At 39.0% G+C, this 22,035-nt stretch overlaps 1 protein-coding gene across 6 annotated transcripts in view; it reads right to left on the bottom strand.

Annotated features, from left to right (window-relative positions):
- The window catches only part of KANSL1L (KAT8 regulatory NSL complex subunit 1 like), a 66,108-nt gene that overhangs the window by 18,426 nt on the left and 25,647 nt on the right, over positions 1–22,035 (bottom strand). For 5 of the 6 annotated variants that reach the window (XR_006167054.1, XM_042808469.1, XM_042808466.1 and 2 more), the window contains exons 4-7: positions 20,095–20,292; positions 17,176–17,297; positions 12,272–12,473; positions 787–949 (exon numbers count right to left, since the gene is read on the bottom strand). Coding sequence is in view for 5 of the 6 variants with exons in the window: in XM_042808469.1 (XP_042664403.1) it covers positions 787–949; positions 12,272–12,473; positions 17,176–17,297; positions 20,095–20,292 (685 nt within the window). In the remaining variant the exon portion in view is untranslated. The remainder of the gene's footprint in view (positions 1–786; positions 950–12,271; positions 12,474–17,175; positions 17,298–20,094; positions 20,293–22,035) is intronic. The other variant, XM_042808470.1, reaches the window with a different exon arrangement.

Genomic DNA, 22,035 nt, shown 5'->3' on the forward strand with positions numbered 1-22,035 from the left:
CTACACTGTAATTCCAGGAAGACAGTGGGTTTGATTAAAGACTCAAACAGTTCCACGAAAGTCCCAGCCTTACATTCGGGCTTATCTCGAGGCAAAGAAGCACCCACAGTACAGCAGAATTCCTGTACTGGTCAGCAACTACCTGGAAATAGTTTTTTTCTAAAATACACCACCCTCAATCAAATAGTATGAATCCCTTCTGCTGATAATAGCATTTAATATGCTATTTTGAAGCCCCAAGTCCTGTCAAGTTGCACCTGCAGTAGTTGCAGGGCTGAGTCACGAACAACAACATCTGCATTACTGTTCAAAAGGATTAAAGAATCAGATGACAGAAATCATAAACTTCAAAGATTACCAAAAAGGCTGACTATCACAAAAAACAATTAGAAAACCTAAGTAAAGCTCTTTGGACCTAGACCAAAGGGCCTGAACTGAAAGCTGCTTATGAAAACAACACAACCAAGGTATGGTGGTGTGTTAGCAAAAGCACCATCTAAAGGACTAACACTGACTCAGTTGGAAGATGCAAAAAACAGCTTTTCCCTGACCAGTCTTTCTTGGTTGTAATCACATTACTGGTATGGGAAACCTAAAAGGTATGTTTTTCAAATGTCCGGATGAAGTTAAGATTTTCATTTAGTCTAAACTCATGTATTTTGCCAGTGTGAGGTTTTCTGTAAGAGAACTAAGTTCTAAAAATTCCTCAAAAGAAAAGTTAGTCCATAAATTTTACAGCTCTCACAAGCACAACCGCCCTCTGTTAAGAGTCATGGTGTTACTTACCTGAAGGGAATGATAAGACCGGATGGAAGGAAGAGTCCAGCTCTTGCACATAATCTAGTATTTTAGATTCTGCACTGTACTCACTACTGCTCAAAGCGGAGGCTGGCACCATACATGGTAACTGAGTTTTATATGGGAAGGAGGCATCTCTAGATGACAAAGTCTGCAAGGATACACAGAAACAAAGGTTAACTTCTCCTATACTGAATTCCTTCAAATTAGATCAGGACAAAAATGTCATTCTTCAATGCAGGAATGGGAAAAAAATTCCTACAAACTTCACATAAGTCTAAATATGACTTACCTCCACTTACCATGGACCACAGTACACATTACAAAGAATACAACCCCCCCTTCAATTAGGGCCAGGAAACAACTGTCAAAATTTCCAGAGAAAATGTAACTGTTTCCAATCATTATTTTGAGATATCCTATGACAAACACCCCTTAAAATTCCATTCCAGCCCAACAGACATGATATAGATGCACAAACAAAACTAGCACCAGTAAATACAGGGGTCTCCTACCCCCCTAGCCTCAGTAAGATTCTTAGTATTGATCTCTCTAGACAGCTTGAGCTCATACATTTTAATGCAAGACACAATATTAAACATTTTGAGCACACCGTGTACTTATACAAAGCAAGAGGGCAAAGTCCTTCCCGTGTTAGAATTTAAGTATCCGATAAGCATCACAAATAAAAGAAGATACACAGCAATAAATATGGAGAGAGATGCATTGAGGATTGATTAATAGGTAGTAAGAAGAATTACTAGAAGGAGGCGAGCTGCAAAGATTAATTTAGCTGCTTATTTGCAAGGCTTGTTAAAGTACAGAAGGTAGAATGACGGGTTGTACACAACCGGTAGGTGTGAGGAAGCAGGGCACTAAGGCAAGAGGCAGGGTGAAAATGGGCAGGAATAAGCAGCAGAGCACAGGCAATATACTGAGCTCTGAGTTACAGAAGGAAAGAATTGAATGCGATACTACAGGGCAGCAGTCAACAGTAGTCTGTGCTGCAGAGTAAGCTACAAAGGCACTGCAGGGAAGTAGTGTTCTTATGCTACTTTCAGCCTTGCTGAAAGTCAGTACCCCAAAGGTACTGACATTTTTGAAGGCTTCCACAGGTCTTTGATACTTTGCCAAATGCTGCAGATCCTACAAATGGGGAGGGAGAGAAGGGGGCACTGGGGTGCTTCAAGGGTCTCAGCCTACCACTGTGCAAACAGCCACGCTTATCTCCTGGAAAAGGATTTCAATGTGAAAAACTGCAAGAATGAATATAAAAGTGGTTGTCTGATTTTGTTATTTCTTATGGAATGAAAGGAAAACATCTACCAGTTGCATCAGAGACAAGACGATCAAACGAACATTATGTGTATTTTCAGTACTTCTGCTTTCTGAATCTGAGAAATCTCTTCAGCTGCTTCCTCCCGCCTGAAACATTCCAGGCTGCATTTCAGCAGTGCCACTCATCTGTTAGTGACACAGTGATTATATCCACCACATCAAAACCCCCTTCACTTACCAAAATCAGTACTTCTGTGAGGTAGCATCAATATTCACAACCCATACTAACTCAGAAAATATTCCATTAAAAAGTTCCCCTTTCCATCTATTCCCTTCTTCTCAATCAACAAATTCCCTACACTGGTATTGCATTGCAGAAACTACTAAAATCAAGTAAGCATGTTATGCTGGTGTTCTTGTATTTCACTCTTTTTTTTTTCTACAGGAAGACATTAACAGTCCTAAATCCACTTTGATCTCCATATGCAGACGTATGCATGAATACCTTCAACTTAGTTTCGAAAGAATTCTTTTCTATCCCAGGACTCCTTCAAATCAACGTTTTGTTATTTTCCTCTGACAGACATATGGGACTCTTCATCTGTTTAACTTTAAACATCCATAAAGTGCTGGCAAAACTGGGACCTGTGTTTGGAAACACTAGAGGGATAAATGCTAAAGCGAATTTAATGTTTCCCATTATATGGACCATTAAACTAAAGCTTAAAGAGCTTTCAGGTAGTTGCTCTACCTTCGATGCAATAAGGGCTTGCTCTTCAAAAATGCACAAAAGCATATTTCCTTTTGATATTTGGTTTTAAAAAATTAACTAGTTTAAACAGATCTCCACTATTTAAGCTGTGACTGAACCCCTTCTGCTTGCCTTTTTTTTTTCAAACAGAAATAAATCCACATTACAGTAAATGTCTCATTCTTTAAAAAGAAATCCCCAAACATGAATCAGTAAAATTACCTAGAAAATATATAGATAAGACCAACACATACTGACATCTAGTCCTTTAGTCCTGACTCACTACTACCTTCTTTAACTCACTTTAGTCCCAAACACATTTAGGCTACAGCTTAAAGCTAAGCTTGCTCAAAACCATGCCTACATGGTCAAATAACCTCGACATCCTCTGTTTTGAAACAGTATTAAAATCCACCTTCCAACACCAGTAAATGCAAAATTCTTTTCCCCATCCTGCCTGTGGTGGGAGTTAAAAAACTTTATGCCTGAATTTGTGTGTTATTTCCTTGAACGCTCTGGAATCAACACCTAAATAATTAAATCTTTCATTAAGTCAGTTTGTAATTCAAAAGAAAATAAGGACTTACAGAGAAGCAAGAGTAATTTTATTTAAATGCCTGTGAAGTTACTAGAAAAAAGCTAAAAAATCTGGCAGTGTCTGTGTTCCTAGCTACCGGATCTGGTTTAAATTTCTGATGGAGTAGTTTTCCACTGGAAAATGCTGAATTAGTGCAATCATTATGTTTGTCAGGAATGTCGATTTAATCAACTCTTGGCGAAAAAATTTCTGAAGCCCTTCATTCTGTAATGAAAGTGACTTGCTCAGACAAAGAAAGTGCCTCAACCTTATTGAAACAAAACTGAAGAATTGTTTATTGGTAAACTAAACTCTCCCACCTTCCAATTCCGTATAGAACACAGTCTACAACCCTTATACCAGTTAATTACTGATTTTGTAACACAGCAACAAAAAAATCTACCAAAACCCAACTGGAAGCACCACCACAAATATATCCATTCCACCACAGCAATGACAAGTGGTTTCATGAAACCCACGGCGTGCAGCTTTTAGAAGACAGGCCTCTACAACAAGCCTGACCACAATGCCAGCCCTTCAGAAAGCAACAGAGATTACTAAACTCTTATCAATTTTTCCCCCTGCTATTCTATACCTCATACATCTCCTGAAACATTTTTCTTCATTACTGAAATAGAAAACCTCGTGCTTCCTGAGCTCAAGTAGATATGAAGAATAACATTACATTAAATTGATTCTATTAAGGAAAAGAAAATACACTGTTTTTAAGAGGAAATCAGAAGTGTGCAAGCTTTAAAACTTCAACTAAAATAGCAGCTCTGTTTTAAACTTCATAAGGAATTGTGCCATCAACAAAATCCAATTTTCTAGAGTATTATTAATTTTAATCTTGGAATTTTTTTTTCCCCTTAGTACTGTTTTACTGGATCACAGAAAATACGGCGAGCAATTTATTTTGACATTCAAAACAATTCTTGCACTTGCTTGTGATAAAGTGATGCACACTAGACACAGGACGAGTGGCTCATGCCCCTTCTAGAAGGGTCAGAAGGCTGAGCACTACCAGTCAACCATCCTTCTGCAGAGAAAAAAGTTTGAGTCTATAAAATGTGCCGTAATTGAAAAGAAAAATGTTTTGTGCTCCCGGTTAAAAATTCTGAAGTGAATACTTGTTTCATGGTTTCAGCTACTGATCACTAGAACTCCTACCATTTTTGGAAACGTGCCTAAGTGTAACAGTCCAGAGAGCCACAGTCCAATTACACCAATGTGTATGAATCCAGGAAGTTAATTAAGTTAGCTCAAATACACTCTGCTGAATACCTGTCACATCTACTTCTGATTATGCTTATAAGCCAAAAAAGGAAAGGAAAAAGCATTTATTCTCCCTACACACACACATACATGCAGAACTTTTCAGCAATATCAAAGAAGACCTATCCCCCCTCAATACTAAAACTGTTCTTCAGTAAACGAGTAGCCAACTAAACTGCAGTGATTTAATGATGGGATCCAAGAGAACCACCGTGTGGGTGGCTGATGCCTCATCTTTGAACACCAAACACGCTGCTCCACAAGAGCTAGGTACAGCTCAAACCGACAGAACACCACGTTAACTGCTTGCTTCCGTGCTTTTGCATCTGCCTTAAAGGCCAGCCCACTTCTCCACGGCTTCCCTCTTCTGCACACAGTGATCTGCTCTGAGCAGAGCTATGTCCCTCCAGCAGAACACAGTTAAATGAAATGTCTTATTTCACAAGCTAAACATCAGGGGTGCTCTAAGCAGGACTTCACTGCAGAGTGCTTCTGGGAAACATACAATACATGGATAGTGAAAGGTTCATCTGAAAGCCCCAAAGACCTTCTCTCTTGCCAACAGGCAGTGGGGGAGAAGGTGCACAAAGCATCTAAGACATCCCTACATGGGAAGGTGCGTAACAGATGGCGCTGATGATACTCACTATGTGATAGACTCTCCCTTCCAGCTGAAGTTTCTATGTATGTCAAACAGCCAGACCTTTCCCACGCACCCGCCTGAAATCTATACACAGGTCAAGTACAGTGAAGCAAGCTGCCCTGGGATGTAAACAAATTTGTCTGCCTCTGGCCTTTCTGAAGCTATTGATAAGGATAAAGTAGCAGAACCTGTGGCGGAGACCAGTTTTTCTAGGAAGAGAACTGAGACTTTCATAAAAAAATTAATGACAACTTACTCTGCATCCGGCTTGTCTCAAACTCAGATTTTTGGTCAGAGTCATAAAAAGGAGCAGTAGCTTCTACCGTTCTCAGAGACCACCCACCTCTCATAAGTACACACAGTTTAGTTTCTTTAATCCTGTTATAAACCAATGGGAGATGGACTTTCACCTGCTCTGTGGGAAGTGTATACTGTCCTCAACATCCCGAAACAAAGACCTTTTGTTCAACTAGCAAATCAATTGAAAAAAATCAAGGTTAGGTCTTAATCTTTGACCAGTTAAACAAAAAACAGGAAAGACATGTTAATCCGTAGGGTTATCTTTTCAAAAATGCCATGTAGAAATTAAGAGTAGATGTGATTGGTAACACACTACAGAAATGTCATAATAAGCTAAAGATGCAGGACTGTGAAAAGCACGCTTCAGGGTTTTCATTGCAGAAAAAACAGAATTTGCAGGTTGACTGGCTTGCCATGAACTTCACAAAGGATGGATTTAGTTCCACTGGCAGCATCATAGTATTGCAAAGCTAAATGTGTTCTCCCTTCCTTCCTCCCCAGTAGACAACAGTCTTGTGACACATTCAGAATAGCTGAATGCACAGGAACATTCCTTTTTTTCCCAATCAGGTTTTGTTGATCTTTAACTAATAACTTCTTTTTTAACTTCCAGTGTTAAAACAGTAATTTTATCAATGATTACTTCCATTTACAAACTTGGTAAAGCCTAACCACAGGATTCTCCTCCCCAGACCAGAAGACTGACATATCCACAGAGGTACTACACCACTTTCACTGAAGCAGGATGCCTCCTCTTCTTGAAACCACTTTGCAGGAGACTTGGCAACACAACAACATTCCCTGTAATAATGGCTTTTTATAAGTCAGCAATGCCAGGAAACTATGCAGAAGCAAGTGGTGGAGCTGACATCTAGGGATACGAAGGAGGGGGATGACATCCAGTAGACTCCTTTTAGTGCAACTAAGGGAAAATGACTACTTCACTGTGCAAAAGGCAAAACTTCTAGCTGGCTACTGAATAATATGCTTGATAGTGACTGCTGTAGACAGTGCTGTTTCTCTAAATGTACAGACCAAGGGAGCTAAAGAAAGCAGCAACTGAGAACAGCCACAGAATTCACCTGTATCTCCTTCAACGGAAATAAACCGCAACATACGGTAGAGGAAATGAGATTGTGTTGTAAGAAGCAGGTGCTAAAATATTTGTCCCCAGACAAACATTTCACCTGGCAGAAAAGGGGGTACAGCTTCCACACTATATACAATATTATGATTAAGCACCTTATTTGCACACATTCCCTTCTACCTGTCATTTATTCTCCTTTCCTGCTAGCTACAGAGCGCTTGCAGATAGCAGACATTTAGCAAGTAAGATAAAGGCTCTGCACGCTGGATATAATGCAAATCGTACAAGTGTGTGTGTGTGTGTATATATATATATATATATATATATATATATATATATATATGCACACACACACTCTTCCCTAAAAGCTGAAAATTAACAAGACCTGGTGAAAGACCTATATGTATTTATCCAATGGCATCTACAAAAAGTATCACTGTCTCTAAGCATGCAGTGGGTATGCAGCAAGACACAAAAATCATAGAATACCAGGTTGGAAGGGGCCTCAAGGATCATCTGGTCCAAAAAATCATAGAGCCGACATGAGAACAAGATTAAAATAAGAAACTCAAAACCTAGAACTTAAATACTTTTTTCCTGTCTGTTTTGGAGCCTTCTGGAGAACCACTCGCTCGCCTTTTTTTTTTTTTTTTCCCCCCCTTTTTTTTTTTTTAAACCACTAAACAAAAGCAGATTTTCTTCTGCTCTCATTTAGCTTCTGTTTGAGACTGAAGATAAAAAATGCGGCAATACTAAATGGCAAGAGTTGGTAACATTATACCAAATGTTTTCTTGTGGTATCTAAAACTTAAGCTTTTGCACCTCATTTCCCAACCTTCAGGGTGTTGGTAACTTTGCAAATTTGAATTCCAGTTTTCTCCAAGTGCCTCAGTCCACACAACCAACTCTTCCTTCAGCAGGTAAATACAATGAGAATTCTCAGATTAAAAATCCCCACCGTGCTCTACAACCCTGCAAAGAAATGGATAGGGCCAAAACTGATAGTACTCAGATCTCACTGCTCTATTGCCTTTTACCTATATAGCTGTGGAAAGTTGTCATAGATTAAAACACTACCTAGCCTCAACGACATCTCCTGGTGAAGCACGGCTTGAAAATACAAAAGCAGAACTAATGTGATTCATTAGGATGTTAAACGAGAAACTTACAAAATGTATTGGCAAAACAAATTCCTTGTTATTAAAAAAACCCTGCAGCAAGCGACACAGATAAAATACTAGAAAAGAAAACATCAGGGCATGTCAGCCAAGCAAAGATCTCTCTGAGACCTTCAGACTAGTAACACTTGTCTGCTTTTAAACAAACTTAACACAACTTTTGGTATCTCACAGATAATTCAGTTCCCTCAAGTTTAGACAAAAGAGAGACTGAGACAGAGATACTATGTCCTCGATACAGGAAAAGCATCTGCGGAAGCATCCAGGCATTAGACTTTGAAGAATCTGGGTGAGGGGGAAGCAGTTATAAACGCAACAACCACTAGGAAATTACTCAATTGGAGCTCATGTCTTCAAATCCTGTAACCGATCTGCTACTTACAGACTTACTCGGTTTTAATGTTTTGATATTCTTGGCCAGCTTTCTTAGTGTTAAAACTGCATTACATGCATTTTATAGGAGAAGACAATGACCCAGAAGTTGTTTGATTTGCCAGCTGTAACAACGGAAACGAGTGGCAGATGCAGCATTTTGAATGAAGCGCTCTCAAAACTTCCAATCCCTGCCTGCAAGCATGTGTCCTCCAACCAGATCACTGCCTGCAGTTCACTCCTTTGTGCCATCCTGTATGCAAATTTTAATATCCATTCAAAAATCACACTGAAAAAATGCACCACTATAATCACGTCCTCTAGACTGAAGCGCAGACTGCAGTCCCAGGGTTTACTGTGCATCTGGATTATTCCGAGTGGTTTGTGCACTGACTCACAGTCAAGAAATGGCCTAAGGTCTTACCAAGCTATTTAGATAATGAAAGAAGAAAGATACAAAACAGATTCCACAGCCAAAAGATGACTCACAGATCATCTGTGGTACTTAGTCATTCTGAATTAGGGGACAAGTGGATATGGCCCCAAAGGATGTTTCAAGTTCCTGAGGATACTGGATGGTGATAGATAAACCAAACACCCTGCATCCTGTTTTATTTATCCCCACTGCAGTCTAACTATGTTGTGGATCTGGCAGGGCTTCTAGAGTTTCATAGATTTATATGTTGGTTTTTTTTACTCTGTGTAAGCATTATTTAAATACCAGAGCAGGGGAAGGTGTAGTCCTCTTCAGAAAAGAAATACAGCAAAGTAGAGGACAACAGACACTGGGAGGCTACTAGGTCACTAAATACTCATACTTTTGACAGCATTGTAAATGTATGTGGCATGGCAGTAGATAAGAGAAAAAAAATGTGGCTGTCTTCCCAGTGACCTTATGAACTGACAGATGGAATAGCAGTTCACAGTTTCATACTTTGCTTTTCCTAACATGGATGTTGGGCGGGGAGAGGGGGGAGGAATGAGTTTCCCAAACAAATCTGAAGAGATGTGAAGGACAACACTCTGAATGCCATTCAGTGCACAATGGGTACAACCAGTCATCCCAAAAAAAACAAATTCCTTAAAGCTATCCCAGCATTTCTTTATTTCCTACACATGGGAAGCCTGCATTTTGTTGTGATTTTCTGGTCAGAATTCTTTAGTCATCGTCTTGCTCAGATTACTCTGCAGAGCAGCATCACCTATCAGCACTGCCTGGTGCTCTCTCGCTGGCTGTTTGAATCAGGCACCGTGAGGAAGCTGGCATAGGAGCTACGATGTTCAGAAGATTCAATCTTCATCTCAGACTTTGGCAAGCTGATCTCTGTTAACTCCACATCTGCTGCAGGGAGGTGGTAGCAAGTCTTCCCTAGCTCCAGCCTGCTCTTAGGCGAGTGACCTTAAAGAAATGGGGGTCCTCACAAACCATGGCACCAGGGCCTATATAAATATGTAAAACTTGAAGAAATATGGCAGAAGCACTTGCTAGAGATGGCACACAAACATTACATTAAAAACCCAACTATTTTCCACGCTGCTAAGAAGTAATTCCTTTTTCTGTGAAATGCCAGAGGAAATTTGCTGATTACTATTGGGAATATAAATGCATTTGCAAAGAAAACTTGGTATCAGTCCCAGAGGCCATTCCCCATTTTGCATCCTTACCCTTAGACATCTGCCTGTTCTAGCATTCAGCCTGGGCTGATAGCCAGTGTTCTTCCATTACAAGCTGAGCAATCTCATCAACAGCTGGGTAACCAAGTGTAGCAAGTGCAGCACTAAGAAAGTGACAGGGCCTGTTAGAATAAGTTTTCTTGAATGAAACTATACACTAATGATGGCTCTTAATTCAAAGACTCGATACCCATTTAGGTTTGATAGTCAGAATGTGCTGGAAATGTCGAGTCCAATTTCATCACGTACTTCCCCAGCAGGATCCCTGATACTCTGTTTTTAACCAACACTGTGTAAGAGGCTTTGTTCACTGCTTTACCTTAATTTTGAAAACTTTAATTGAGTTTAGCACTTGCATGAAGTCTGAAGCCAACAGCTTGACTGCTGCCACCACCTCTTATTTTCTCCAGGAACACGAGCAAAATCTAGCTGTAGCCTATGACGTGGTTCTCCACATTGCCTCTCAGTTAACTTCCTCATGGAGAGGACACTAGAAAGCAGAGTCTACACACAGGTTTTTGAGCTGAGGGGTGCCTGCATTCCCTACAGGGGGTTTTACCACACTGTCTTTGGGACATCTCTGCACTTTCAGTACAGACACACTGGAGCTGGGTTAGTATATGGTAACTCAGAACTAAAAATGTCAAGAACATGGAGCAGACACACAGTTGTACCAGCTCCAATATTTGAAGCCGTAACTAGTAAGTTAAAAATGCACTTTTCAAGTGCAGTCTATAATCAAAGGTAAACTACAAATTTATCTTTTTAGTCTACAAGTCAGGATAAACAATTGAGCATGCAAAGCAGCTCAACTCTATGGCTGGTTGAAGATAAAAATGTAAACTCTGCTTTGAACTCCCGCTGCCTGGATGCAGAAATGAAGTTTCTGTTCACAGGCTTCTACTGTTAACTCTCTGAACTGCACTAACTCTGGCCCAGTTTTCAGAAGACAGAGACATAGGCAGTGCTTGCAGAAATATGAGATACTTGAGCCTGCAAGATGCAGGCTTCCAGAAGAGCCTGTTATTTATAAGTTGCATCTGGAATGGAAACCCCTCATGTTTAAATAGAAGGAAGGGAAAGTCCCGGAGTCTCTTGCTGAGGAGCAATCTCCACAGCTGCAAGAAGCACTTGGTGGTATTGGAGTCATCAGCCAGGGAGCGAGGCCTCCAACCTCTTTAACAGGACATGGATTGGACTGAATGGGAAACAAGGAAGTCCAAATCCGCAACAGTCTCCTTGGTTAATGCAAGGAGGATGAAAAGCCTAAGTGTCTAGGAGGTAGAGCTCCCAAACTCTAACCTTCCACCCCCATCCCCTTCCATCAAACCCTCCAGGCAGGCTGCCAAGTCTTTACGCCCTACTGCCAGGAAGCTGGGAAGTCAAGCTAATAAGAAATTGGACAATTTTTCAATAAAGAATCTTGCTAAAACTAGGACAGTTCTGCAGTTTTGCAGAGGATGCTGAATCAGCACACTCACAGAGAATACCCTCAGAGGAAATTTCTCCCCAGACCAGCAGTACACTTAGTAAATCCTAGAGAGTTAGCCGAGATGTGAAGATTTCTCTCAATATAACACGCTTTTAAAAGGCAAAGTAAAATCAAGAAATTAAAACTGTTTGGATGAACACTGCTCTAAAGAATGAGTTCATACCATCTCTGCTCCAAAATCAGACTGTTGCTTTAAGTATCACAGCTAAACTCATTATACAGTCTTACCAGCAATATGCTATTAATATCAGACATGAACAGATACGTCTTGCCCTGCACAATGTTTTCTTTTCCCTCATTTTAAAGTATTAATTCCTCTGTAATGCGGAAAATTTAAAGAGTTTTAAAGCATTCAAAGTGTCATGAAAAAGGCAATATAACTAATCAGGAACAGCAAAAACGGAAACAAGATTAAGATACTGCAATTAAATTTCCTAGAAGATAATGTGCCACCAGCTGTGTAAACTTTCTTGTAGCTAAAACAAATAATCTGAAAACAAGCAGGCAGCTGATTTACACTGTAGCATGTTTCCTCAGCAATCAAGCCTTCCGAGGAAGCTCTCCAGTTGTCTTTTAGACTGTATGAATGCTTCAAAGATAGCCACACAACAAACTGATTTGATAAGCAGGATTCTGAGTGATCTTTAATTTTTATGTTTAACTCATTAACTCTGGGCTCCTGCTGACACATCTAGTACTCCCGCCACATACACTCTACGCTCCCTGAATGTAAGAAATAACCAGCACAGCATGCACTATTCTTCTGACATACCAGACAAGACACATGCAGACTCTAGCAGCTGGACTCTCTGGTTTTGTCTCCTGAAGAGAGAGGCGAGGGCCTACCTGCTGATTCCAGTAACAGGCACCGTGCATTCTGTAGAGTTTCCTCTTCTGGAAACTATGAAGTGGCCTTGTTCGGGCAGATGTGCTCACATTTGCCACTGAGAGAGATCTTAGTCTTGTCCTGTCTCTTCTTCTTTTCTTGATGTGCTGATGATCAAGCAACCAGTTGCTTGAAGAGGAGACCTCTCTGTTGTCTGAAGTTCTGCAATTTCATGATTAATGGAGGGAGGAAATACAAAAAGTTAAATATGGTCCACATGCACAGGCCAGGATTTAATACACTGATTAGCATTAGCTATCTCATTCTAAGAGTATTTTATAAGCACTATAATGCTTTAGCACACTGTTTCAGCAAATAGTGTGTGATTTGTTTGTTCGTTATTTAATTCTATGTTAGATCACAAAAGGAAGTTTATTGTTCTTGTTCACCTTTCTGCTCATGGAAACAAACGTCAAAATGAAGTTAAGCCCTTGAGCATATAACCGTTTCTGTTTTTTCCAAATTCAAGAACTCTCTAACACATCTAACATCTATGAGTTTTAAGTTACAATTAATATTTTCCTACAAACTACATTCAAGATTGAAGTCATGCTAACATAAAGGAGGCCTACAGTTCTGCCCTAGTTGAGGTTTTCTAGTTTTGTTCAAGAAATTAAACTTAATTAAAGCTTTACAAACCAGTGTCCATTCAGTGTAGGGGCTGCAACACAATGTGAAGCATTTGTATCAAAATTATGAACTCTGCACATTCAGTTTAACCAACACGAAGTCATTAAACTTCACTTCCAGGGACATGCCAGTAGAGCTCTCCAATAGAGCCGAAGCCCAGCCTGGGGGAAGCTCCTGAAGAGGAGGGGAAAGCCTTAACTATTAGTCTGTTTTTAAGACCTAGAAGCTGGTTAGACAAAGATGATTTGGAAGAATGCAAGGTCAGCTCCAGTCACAATGCGACAGGGTCTACATGAACACATGGAAAGCTGCATCTTAACATTAAATCTCTCTCTTATCTGCATTTTCCCAAGTCTATCCCTTTCAAATCCCCCTCAGTGTTACAGCATCATCCCTCCACAACCTTACCTACACACACACTTGCCGTATTCTCACCCTTAGTGATACAGGATGCAGTAACAGAAGTTATTTGAAAATACGGGGCCAAGAGCAGTAGAAAACTCTACACATATATGATAAAAACCTTGGATCACTCTCACCAATCTAGAGCCTGTCTGCTCACCAGAACAGGGAACACTACAAGGTAAGAATTTAAAACACCCTCCCATTTGGGTGGGAATGACTCAATGGGAAGCGTGCACTTCACTTTTATAGGTATCCTGATTTTATTTTGTTGCTGTAGCAACATCTGCCTGCAAAGCTGAAGGCTTGATGCAAAAAGCACTGAAGTGTGCCTTTATTTTTGCAATACTGAAGACCTTGACTGCAACTCTAAGTGTAAGAGACATTTTGGCCATCTATCTGCACAAATTATTATTTTCTCTTACGAACTTTATCTGGTAAGTCACAGTCTTATTAGTAAAGTTATAACACACAATAAAACATGAAAATGAATTTATCACAAGGCCATTTATCAATCTTTTTTGACAAGTAGTATTCTTCTAACAGTACATTTTTATTAAATAGAAGTGCTTGTTAGGAAATGTGACTAAACGCCATCCCATACTGTGCTGGTTGTGGTGATAAGGCTTTACATGCTTGTATTTGAGCTGTCCTTCTGACGTATCAGAACAATCCCAATAAGCAACAAGGGCTCAAAATTTAAAAAATTGTGCTAATTAGAAGAGGGGTGTTACAAAGTATTTAAAGGAACATATTAGTAAGTACCAAGAAAAAGCCCCAAATACCAAAGCATGACATTCTTAATGACAATACCGAATCTTTAAGGCTTAAGAAAGAAATACAGCGTTTGAAGTCCATGCAAAAGATTTCTTAAAATACTTTCTCTGGCTTCTCAAAAACATTTTCTCTGTAATTATCTGCCTCGAAGTCAGATGGTGCCAAGCCCAACTTTTAGACTTCCACATACCTCCCTCTTACATGAAAGACAGCTTGGACAGGTAAATTAAAACATAAAGGTCCTCAGTCTGGCTCCTCAACTTCTATGATTCCTGCCTTTGTTCTGATGGTCTGCCCAGGTCTTTGATAATCTCTCTTCAGTCTCTGCCAGCTGCTCTATTTACCCTTGCGTGCCTTGCAGTCATGCACGGCTCCATTTTCAGTTGAAGCAGAGATCTCAGCTCTGTGGCTCGGAGGTCCAGTACTCAGCAGTATGGCTTTCCCGTCACTTGTGTAAATAGGCTTCCCAGACAAGGTTTGAGTTATCCATTTATTTTGATCTTAGTTTGGGTGATTTTCAAAATGTGATTCTACAGAAGATCAAAATGAACCATTGCCAGATGTAAAATTCATTACTTTGCTGGAACACTCCTTTCAAAGATCATAGGTTGGCTTTTCTTGCTCTGTAGCCTAGCTAGAGAGCAGAGTCCTTACTCATGGATACACACACGCACAGCAAGCCATCAGACATGCACTATTTGTACTGAAGCACTGAACTTTCTCATTCCTCTCCCCTCATAAGAAAGAGGTTATCGCTAGCTTAGAGAACTGCTTCTTCAAACACTTACCTTCATATAATGCATCTGGCTAATCTTGGCATCTAGATTCAACTGAGCAAAGAAAAGCTACACAGAAAAGGAAGCCACTAATAAAATTAGACCTTGACAAATGGCAATTCAAGGTTACCCACATTTCATCAACCAGGAGCCGTACATACACCACCACTTCCACTGGGAATAGCCCAAGTAACCAAGAGTACTGCTACCCCATGATTACCAACCTCAAAGCATCTCACGCTTAGACCTGCTTTAAACATGGACTATCACATCGCTCCCATCAAGAGCCTACAACTAATTTCCAGAATTTACTTAAGTAAAAATCACTATGGTGCCTTTTTTTTCCTCCTCTTTAAATACAAAAAAATCACCTTACTTTCCATTTGATTTTGATTTCTACTTTCTCAAGTACTTAACACAGTCAGAGTGAGCTCTAGAAAGAGTGAGGGGAGAAGCAGCCAAGAAATTAAGTTAACTGTAGTATGTAACTGTCTCAATTAATTGCACACAAAACTACTACAATACCACAAAAAACTGAAACACACTCAAAAACCAAAGAAGCAGGAGGCAGTAAATTTCCCCGCAGAACTCTCATGATAATGACTCTGTATCATGCTTAATTACCATCTTTAATGAACAGTATTTACTTGCAGATTTCAAAACACAAGGAGTGAAAAATTAAAATTAACTATTTAACTGATCTTTAAGATGACATCTACAAAGGTCTCGAGGCTCTCAGATTCCCTTCCAACACCTAACTCACCAACTCTAGTTTAGAGCTACAGCACTGAGAAAATCAACTCTTCCCATTCTTCTCTGGGTTCTTATAAGGTCACGAGTAGAAAGCAACCAGCCTTAGACAGGGTGGTCCGTGAGCAAACAACTGTGTCTCTCATAAAATGGAAAGAAGATTTATTTTGGACAGTGTCTGATAAATCAGAAAAGAAGTGGCTTGAAGTTACATCATTAGATTCCCTCATCATGCAGTCAACTTCATGCATTCCTGAAAAGATTTTTAAAAGCAGGAACCCTTCCTTATCCGTTTCCTGAAAAAGTCACAAATCCAAGACACAGCCTCCTAACAGCCTAAATGACTCTCTTCTTCATTCTTCCTCTTCTCCTATTTCAGGGCTATTTTTATTTCAAAACTCAGAGAAATCTTCTGATTTCTCCCCTATATTATCTGTAAACAACTGATACATCAGGAGCATGAATGCTATGTGACAGGACCCCTTCGTCCTTAAATTTAGGGCACAGTCACACAATCGCTTTGGAACAGACGGCAGTTAAAGAAGCTGACCATCCAAGCTGCTCATTATAATCTCTTTGTGGGAGGCTACAGCCTCTGCGGCAAAGCTGCTGAAACAGACGGCGTGGCCAGCTCTTCTTGGAGCTGGGAGCCAGGGAATTACATCCTGCTTCCGAGCACTGCCATAAACCCCCCAGCTCTGGTAGGGAACACTTTCTTCATCCACCTGATCTTAATTAAGACCTATGAATAACAGCAACCCATCCATCCTCAAAAATCACATTACCAGTATCTCAGGAGAAATATCCTACATACCTAAGTCTTTTGTAAGACAGAACTGTAGTCAATTACGTTAATGCTCCTTTTGAGACTAATACTGATTACAGCCTGTACTGTATTTTAAAATCTTTGAATAGAAGATGGAATTACTAAGAAGTATGGAGTAGTACTGAGAAACATTTTTCTACAATATTAATTTCGAGCTGCCACAGTTATCCTAGAAAGCATTTGCATCCAGAACAAAAGACCACAAAAAGAAAAATACTATCTCCAAATTCCCGGAAAAGTAGCTGACAAAGATAAATTTGGCCTTGTATTGAAGACCGATGTGCTTAAAATTAATGAAGCTGCCACAAAAAACTGACACTGACCCATGCTGAGGCACAGGTGACATCACTTATGTTTTCTACTAATCTAGCAAAGTCTAGTTCATCTCTTTTCCAGAAATAAGGTTCTACTCGTGATGACAGAATTCATTAAGTCTGAAATAATCAGTAGCGTGTTTCTTACTGTATCCTTTCACTACTTCACAGATACATTCATCTTCCCAGTGCTTAAAAGCAGCGAGCGCATATTTTTATGATGTAAGAACAAAACTCTAGTACTTTCAACCTTACAATCAAGACTTGTCTTCTCTTGAAGCTTGCAGAAAGCAGATTTTTCTGATTTACTACTCTAATGATTATTAGTTCCATCTACATAACTTTACCAAAAGTTATTCTCAAAAAAATGCTACCATCCTGTCACCTACCTGAAGGAGATGCCATTGACCAGCTGTCTGTGCCTACAAGTCTTGGAGGCAAGAGATGGAGAAGCTGGAGACAGATTGAGTGGAGCAATTAGGCTGCTGATTATTTCACTCAATTGTGCACTCTGGAAAAATAAAAAAATATAAAAGGTAGTCAGACTTTTATCCAGACTCAACAGCTCAAAGGTCCTCGAGTTTTGTTGTTTTCCTACTTAGGATTCCAGTCGCATACGTCATGGAAGAATCATATTTAGTTTCTTCTTGCGAATAATCAAGTGTGGCATGTTTTTTCTTTCACAATTATTATGTTCAACTATACAAAGAAAAACAAAACAAAACAACAAACAAACCCAACAGAAAACTAACACAACCCTGAACAACCAGTCAAGGACATTGTTTATACATTTGAATAAATAGCACACAAAACACATTAGTGACCTAAGTATTTTAACCAAGGTTTTTAAAAAGGCAAAAGAAACCAGAACACTTTACAGCTGATGTTACAACAGCTGCAGCCCAGAGCTGCTAACTGGCCATTCAACAAGCATTTCAACAGGAAAATAACAAATGTCTGCTGTCTACACATTGTACATTTTGTTCATTCAAAGTATTTTTCTTGTTAAAAGAATCCCCTTTCCTCGCTGCAGTTTGACAAAGGTGTTTTTACAAAAACAAGTGTGAGTACAGGAGGACTATTTTAACTACAGACAGAATGGCTAGAATCTTCTGGTATCCCCAAAAAGAGCAACAAGAAGCCCCCACCCGACCAAAACTTAGACTTTCAGAACTGCCCCAAAACAAACACAGCTAATTTGTCAAGACTAAGAATTAATCCTTATAAAGCAAGAAATTGCAGAGTGACTCCAGATAACATTTCACAATGACTTTTTTGTTTTAAATGTCAAACCTGAAAGGCTCTTCTGACAATAAACATAACTTTCTTAGAGGAAACTGTGTTCTGCACATTAAACAGAAATTAAATATATCTGAAATGGCATACTTTTTTAAAACAACTTTTACATTATTTTGTAGGATTTTCATTCAGAACGAAGACTGTTTAAAACAAGAATTGCTAAAGGTTACCCAGTAAGTTCTCTTTACATTTTGAAAGGGCTACCATTTATGCAGAAGGAAGCAGAAAAAATAATTTTCCATTTCATTACAACTCATGTATTTTCTGGTCATGTTTAAGTGATGCAGTTGGATAAAAATTTCATGTCAGAATAAAATATGCGGGGATGGGTATTAAAGCACAGAAATAGCAAGTCAATTACAAAAGGTCTGAACAAAGCAAACAAGATGACAGTAAAATATCTGGCAGATTGATTTTAAAATCTCAACAGAATTCAATCTGTAAGGAGCAAAATTACTACTGAATATAAAACCACCGAAACAATGGCAGACTTCCAAAACACAGGGAAAAAAATACATGTTTTTAAAATGTTGCACAGCTATGAGAAGTACTTGAAAACAATATTAATAAAAATTGCCAGGCTCAGTCACTTTGTATTCTTTATTAGTTTTTTTTTTTTGTTCACAAGAAAAATAATTTATTTTTAACATAAATACTTTAGCATAGGACTGAAGAATTCTGTGGGAATATCTGTGAGTGTACTTCAGTCTGAAGCATCGCTACTCCTGACACTGCACAAGAAGAAACTCTGACCTTCAGAGTTAAGGTTGATTTACAGAACTGATAGTCAAAAAACAAATCAAGCCCCAAAGCTTTCTGTGGTGTAAAGGGAAGAAATCCGATGTAATATGTGTGATGTGTTAAATGAAGAACACCTTTACTTTCAAGTAATTTTTACATCACCAAGGTTCCTGGACATCTGTAGCTACTTAGGGACCAGGAAACATACTACTCTTAGCTTAATTGTCAAACATCTTACTGAAAAGTGTGTTTAATTAATCCTCCACGTAATCACTTAAAGAGGGGACATTCACCACATTCTAAAAATGCTCTTTGGTTTACCTTGTGCGATTGCCAGCACTGTGCATATAAATTTCCTGTTTCATTGCTTCCTCACTCCTGTCTGTTGTGGATAAGATCTATCAAACAGGGGAAGCATTTTAAGAACAGGAAAGTATGACTATCAAATAAGAAAAATTGGCACAGAGATTCAGGAACAGGCATTAGTACCTGAAGCTACTTGTATCCCATTTAAAAAATGTGTATATGACCAAGAATTCATATCCAGGAGCAGCGCAACATATTAACGCATTACACTGGTTTTGTCAGGTTTGCTTTATGCTAACTGCATAAATTCATTCTGAAAACAAATTTCCTGTATCTCCTTCAGCAATGTGATCCTACCACATTCTTTATGTACTTTCTAGCAAAAGAAAACCCTGTTGGAGTCTATATCGTATTTCCTGGAATTAACCTTGGAAATGACTGCTTTGACCACCATGAACCAAAACTCCACTGACAGCTATGCCTATGCTATGCCTGTTCAGTACCTGGAATTCCTCAGCTCCGAACTGGAGTCCTATGACTCTTGAAAAGGCAGACCAACAATTATATTCTGCTGGGGATTTTTTTTTTTTTTTGTTTCATGTGGAACATACCTCCATCTTCAGCTGCACTCTTTCATCTCACATGGGTATTTCCTGAAACACTCTGTGGCAACTCTACACTGAGCCTAACTATAAAGGAGAGGCAGGTTTGTGGATAGCTATTAGAAGCTGTTATGTGGCCGCTTTGATGGAAACAAAGCGGTAACACAGACACGTCAGAAATAAAAGGTTAATTTGTAAACCTGGTGTACAATGTAGTTATTTAAGCCATTCAATTCCTCGGCACCCACTCTCGGGACTGCAAAATATCTCCCTTTTTGGAAGTCATCACCATGGAACCTGCCTTATTTCTGAAGTAAATCATTTGGCTCCATTGACCGTTCAGTTCTTATTTTACTTTACCTGTTTTTCTATGTTTCGTAAAAGCAGGGTAGGACTGCTGGGTGACATTTCAAAGTCATGCTCCGGCAAAGAATCCTGTCTCTCAATGGCAGCTTGCGAATTCCCTGTGGCGTTTAATAAAGCTTCTTGGTCTGTCAATTGTATTTGCTTCTTCAAAATGTCTTTTGGAAATGGGAATTCTTCTAAGATCACCATCCCCTAGACAACAGCAATTGAACACAGTTGGTTGACAACGGATTAACCCTCCTAAATAATTTTTAAGGGGCAGTCGAACCTGGCACATCCCCCTTAAATCCTCCCAGCAACTCTTTGGAGCACTTACACTGGATTTTAAATACATGTAACAGCTAAAAGAGAAATAGTAGCTATTTTCATTAATGAAAAGCTGCAGCATCTATGCTACTTACTCTTTATAACAGCAACTATTCCAGTGTTACACCACTGCTTAAACATCTGTGCCAAAATTCAAATCAGAAATTCATACTTATTAGAGCAACTGTATGATCATTTGCCCGCTGATTTAAGAAAAGGTTTTTCTGTAAGAAACAACCACCCTTTGATTTGAAGTTGGTTATAGTCTTTTCAGCCAATAAATTTTGCAGACACATTTTAAAGTGCTCTATCATTCTTATTCTTATCCATGTTCTAAGCAAAACAACAAGGTTGTTAGCTTCTTATGTAGCAGAGATGTATACAATTCAAAACAAAAGCCTTTTACAATTTCATAATAGATTTAAGATGAGCATTTTTAGAGTTTCATAATTACAAAGGTAACCATCCTAAATATTCCAGCAATCTCATTGCTTTTCAAGACAATCTACGCAAATGTGGTATCAGATGTGGTCTACTGTCCAGAATGGCACCTAATAAGATAAATATAATTTTATATGGTAGGGAAATAACAGTTCTATAAACAGAACTAGGAAAAGAATACCCCCATTGTGTTTTCCACACGACTGATTAGAAAAATAAGTGTCAAATACAACCCTATGTAACATCTCAGTTTGCTTGTTTTAACAACTTAAAACGTTCAACATAATAAGCGAAAATAACTTTGTAACAGTCAAAAACAGTTTCTCAGAGTCCTGTAATTTGTCATTGTCTTGAGCAAATTTAAATTTAATACTCAGAAAAGGCTACCAAACCTCTACAGGCTTTTCCAAAGAGAAAGGGAAAGAACTTACTTAAGTACTGACTGTTATTCAAATACAAGCAGATATTGAAAGAATGGGACCACTGAATTACACTGCCCCAAATTTTTCATTCTAGTAACAATATTCCACTAAAGCCAAGGAAGATTTCACCATGCGAACACAAAGAGTCCCTGTATTATTTCTTTAAGCAAGACAGACTTCACCTAGGTTGTGGCTGTGAAAAATTAAGGATCGTGTAGTTTTACTCACACCTTGATTCCTGCCTCAGCAGCAACTTGCCCTAAAACTTGAAAACAAGTCTCAAAGAGACTTCAAAGGGGAGACTAGGATAAAACAGGAAATTGTCCTGTTATCATTGTGTCTCTAACTTATTCCCCTGTTTGAGTTACAAATTCAAAGCTGAGAACAAAGATATTCTCTAAAAACAAACATAGGTGCTTGAAAACTTGCTTTAGTGCCCAAAAAGGACACAGAGGTTCTGAATTTCCATCAAGTCAATGCTCAATTTTCCATATTCCTTATCAGGTAGTCATCTGTGCTTTTCCATTTACAGTAGATGGAAGTGAATCCAGAACGTGTCATACTACAATCTGTAGATCAACAGCAGTTACAAAGTAGGCAGTATATTCAAGAAAATTCAAGTATAGATCTAATTTTTATATGCCACAACCGAAGAATAAGCCAACTCAACAGCTTTAGACTCTTTTAGAATTTAGGATCTTTAGATTTTTTTAGTAAAATAATTGTAGATCATGACCAGACCACAGAGAGAACAAAAAAGGTAACT

Source organism: Tyto alba, unplaced genomic scaffold (genome assembly GCF_018691265.1).
Source record: "Tyto alba isolate M040663 unplaced genomic scaffold, T.alba_DEE_v4.0 Super-Scaffold_7, whole genome shotgun sequence".
NCBI lineage: Eukaryota > Metazoa > Chordata > Aves > Strigiformes > Tytonidae > Tyto > Tyto alba.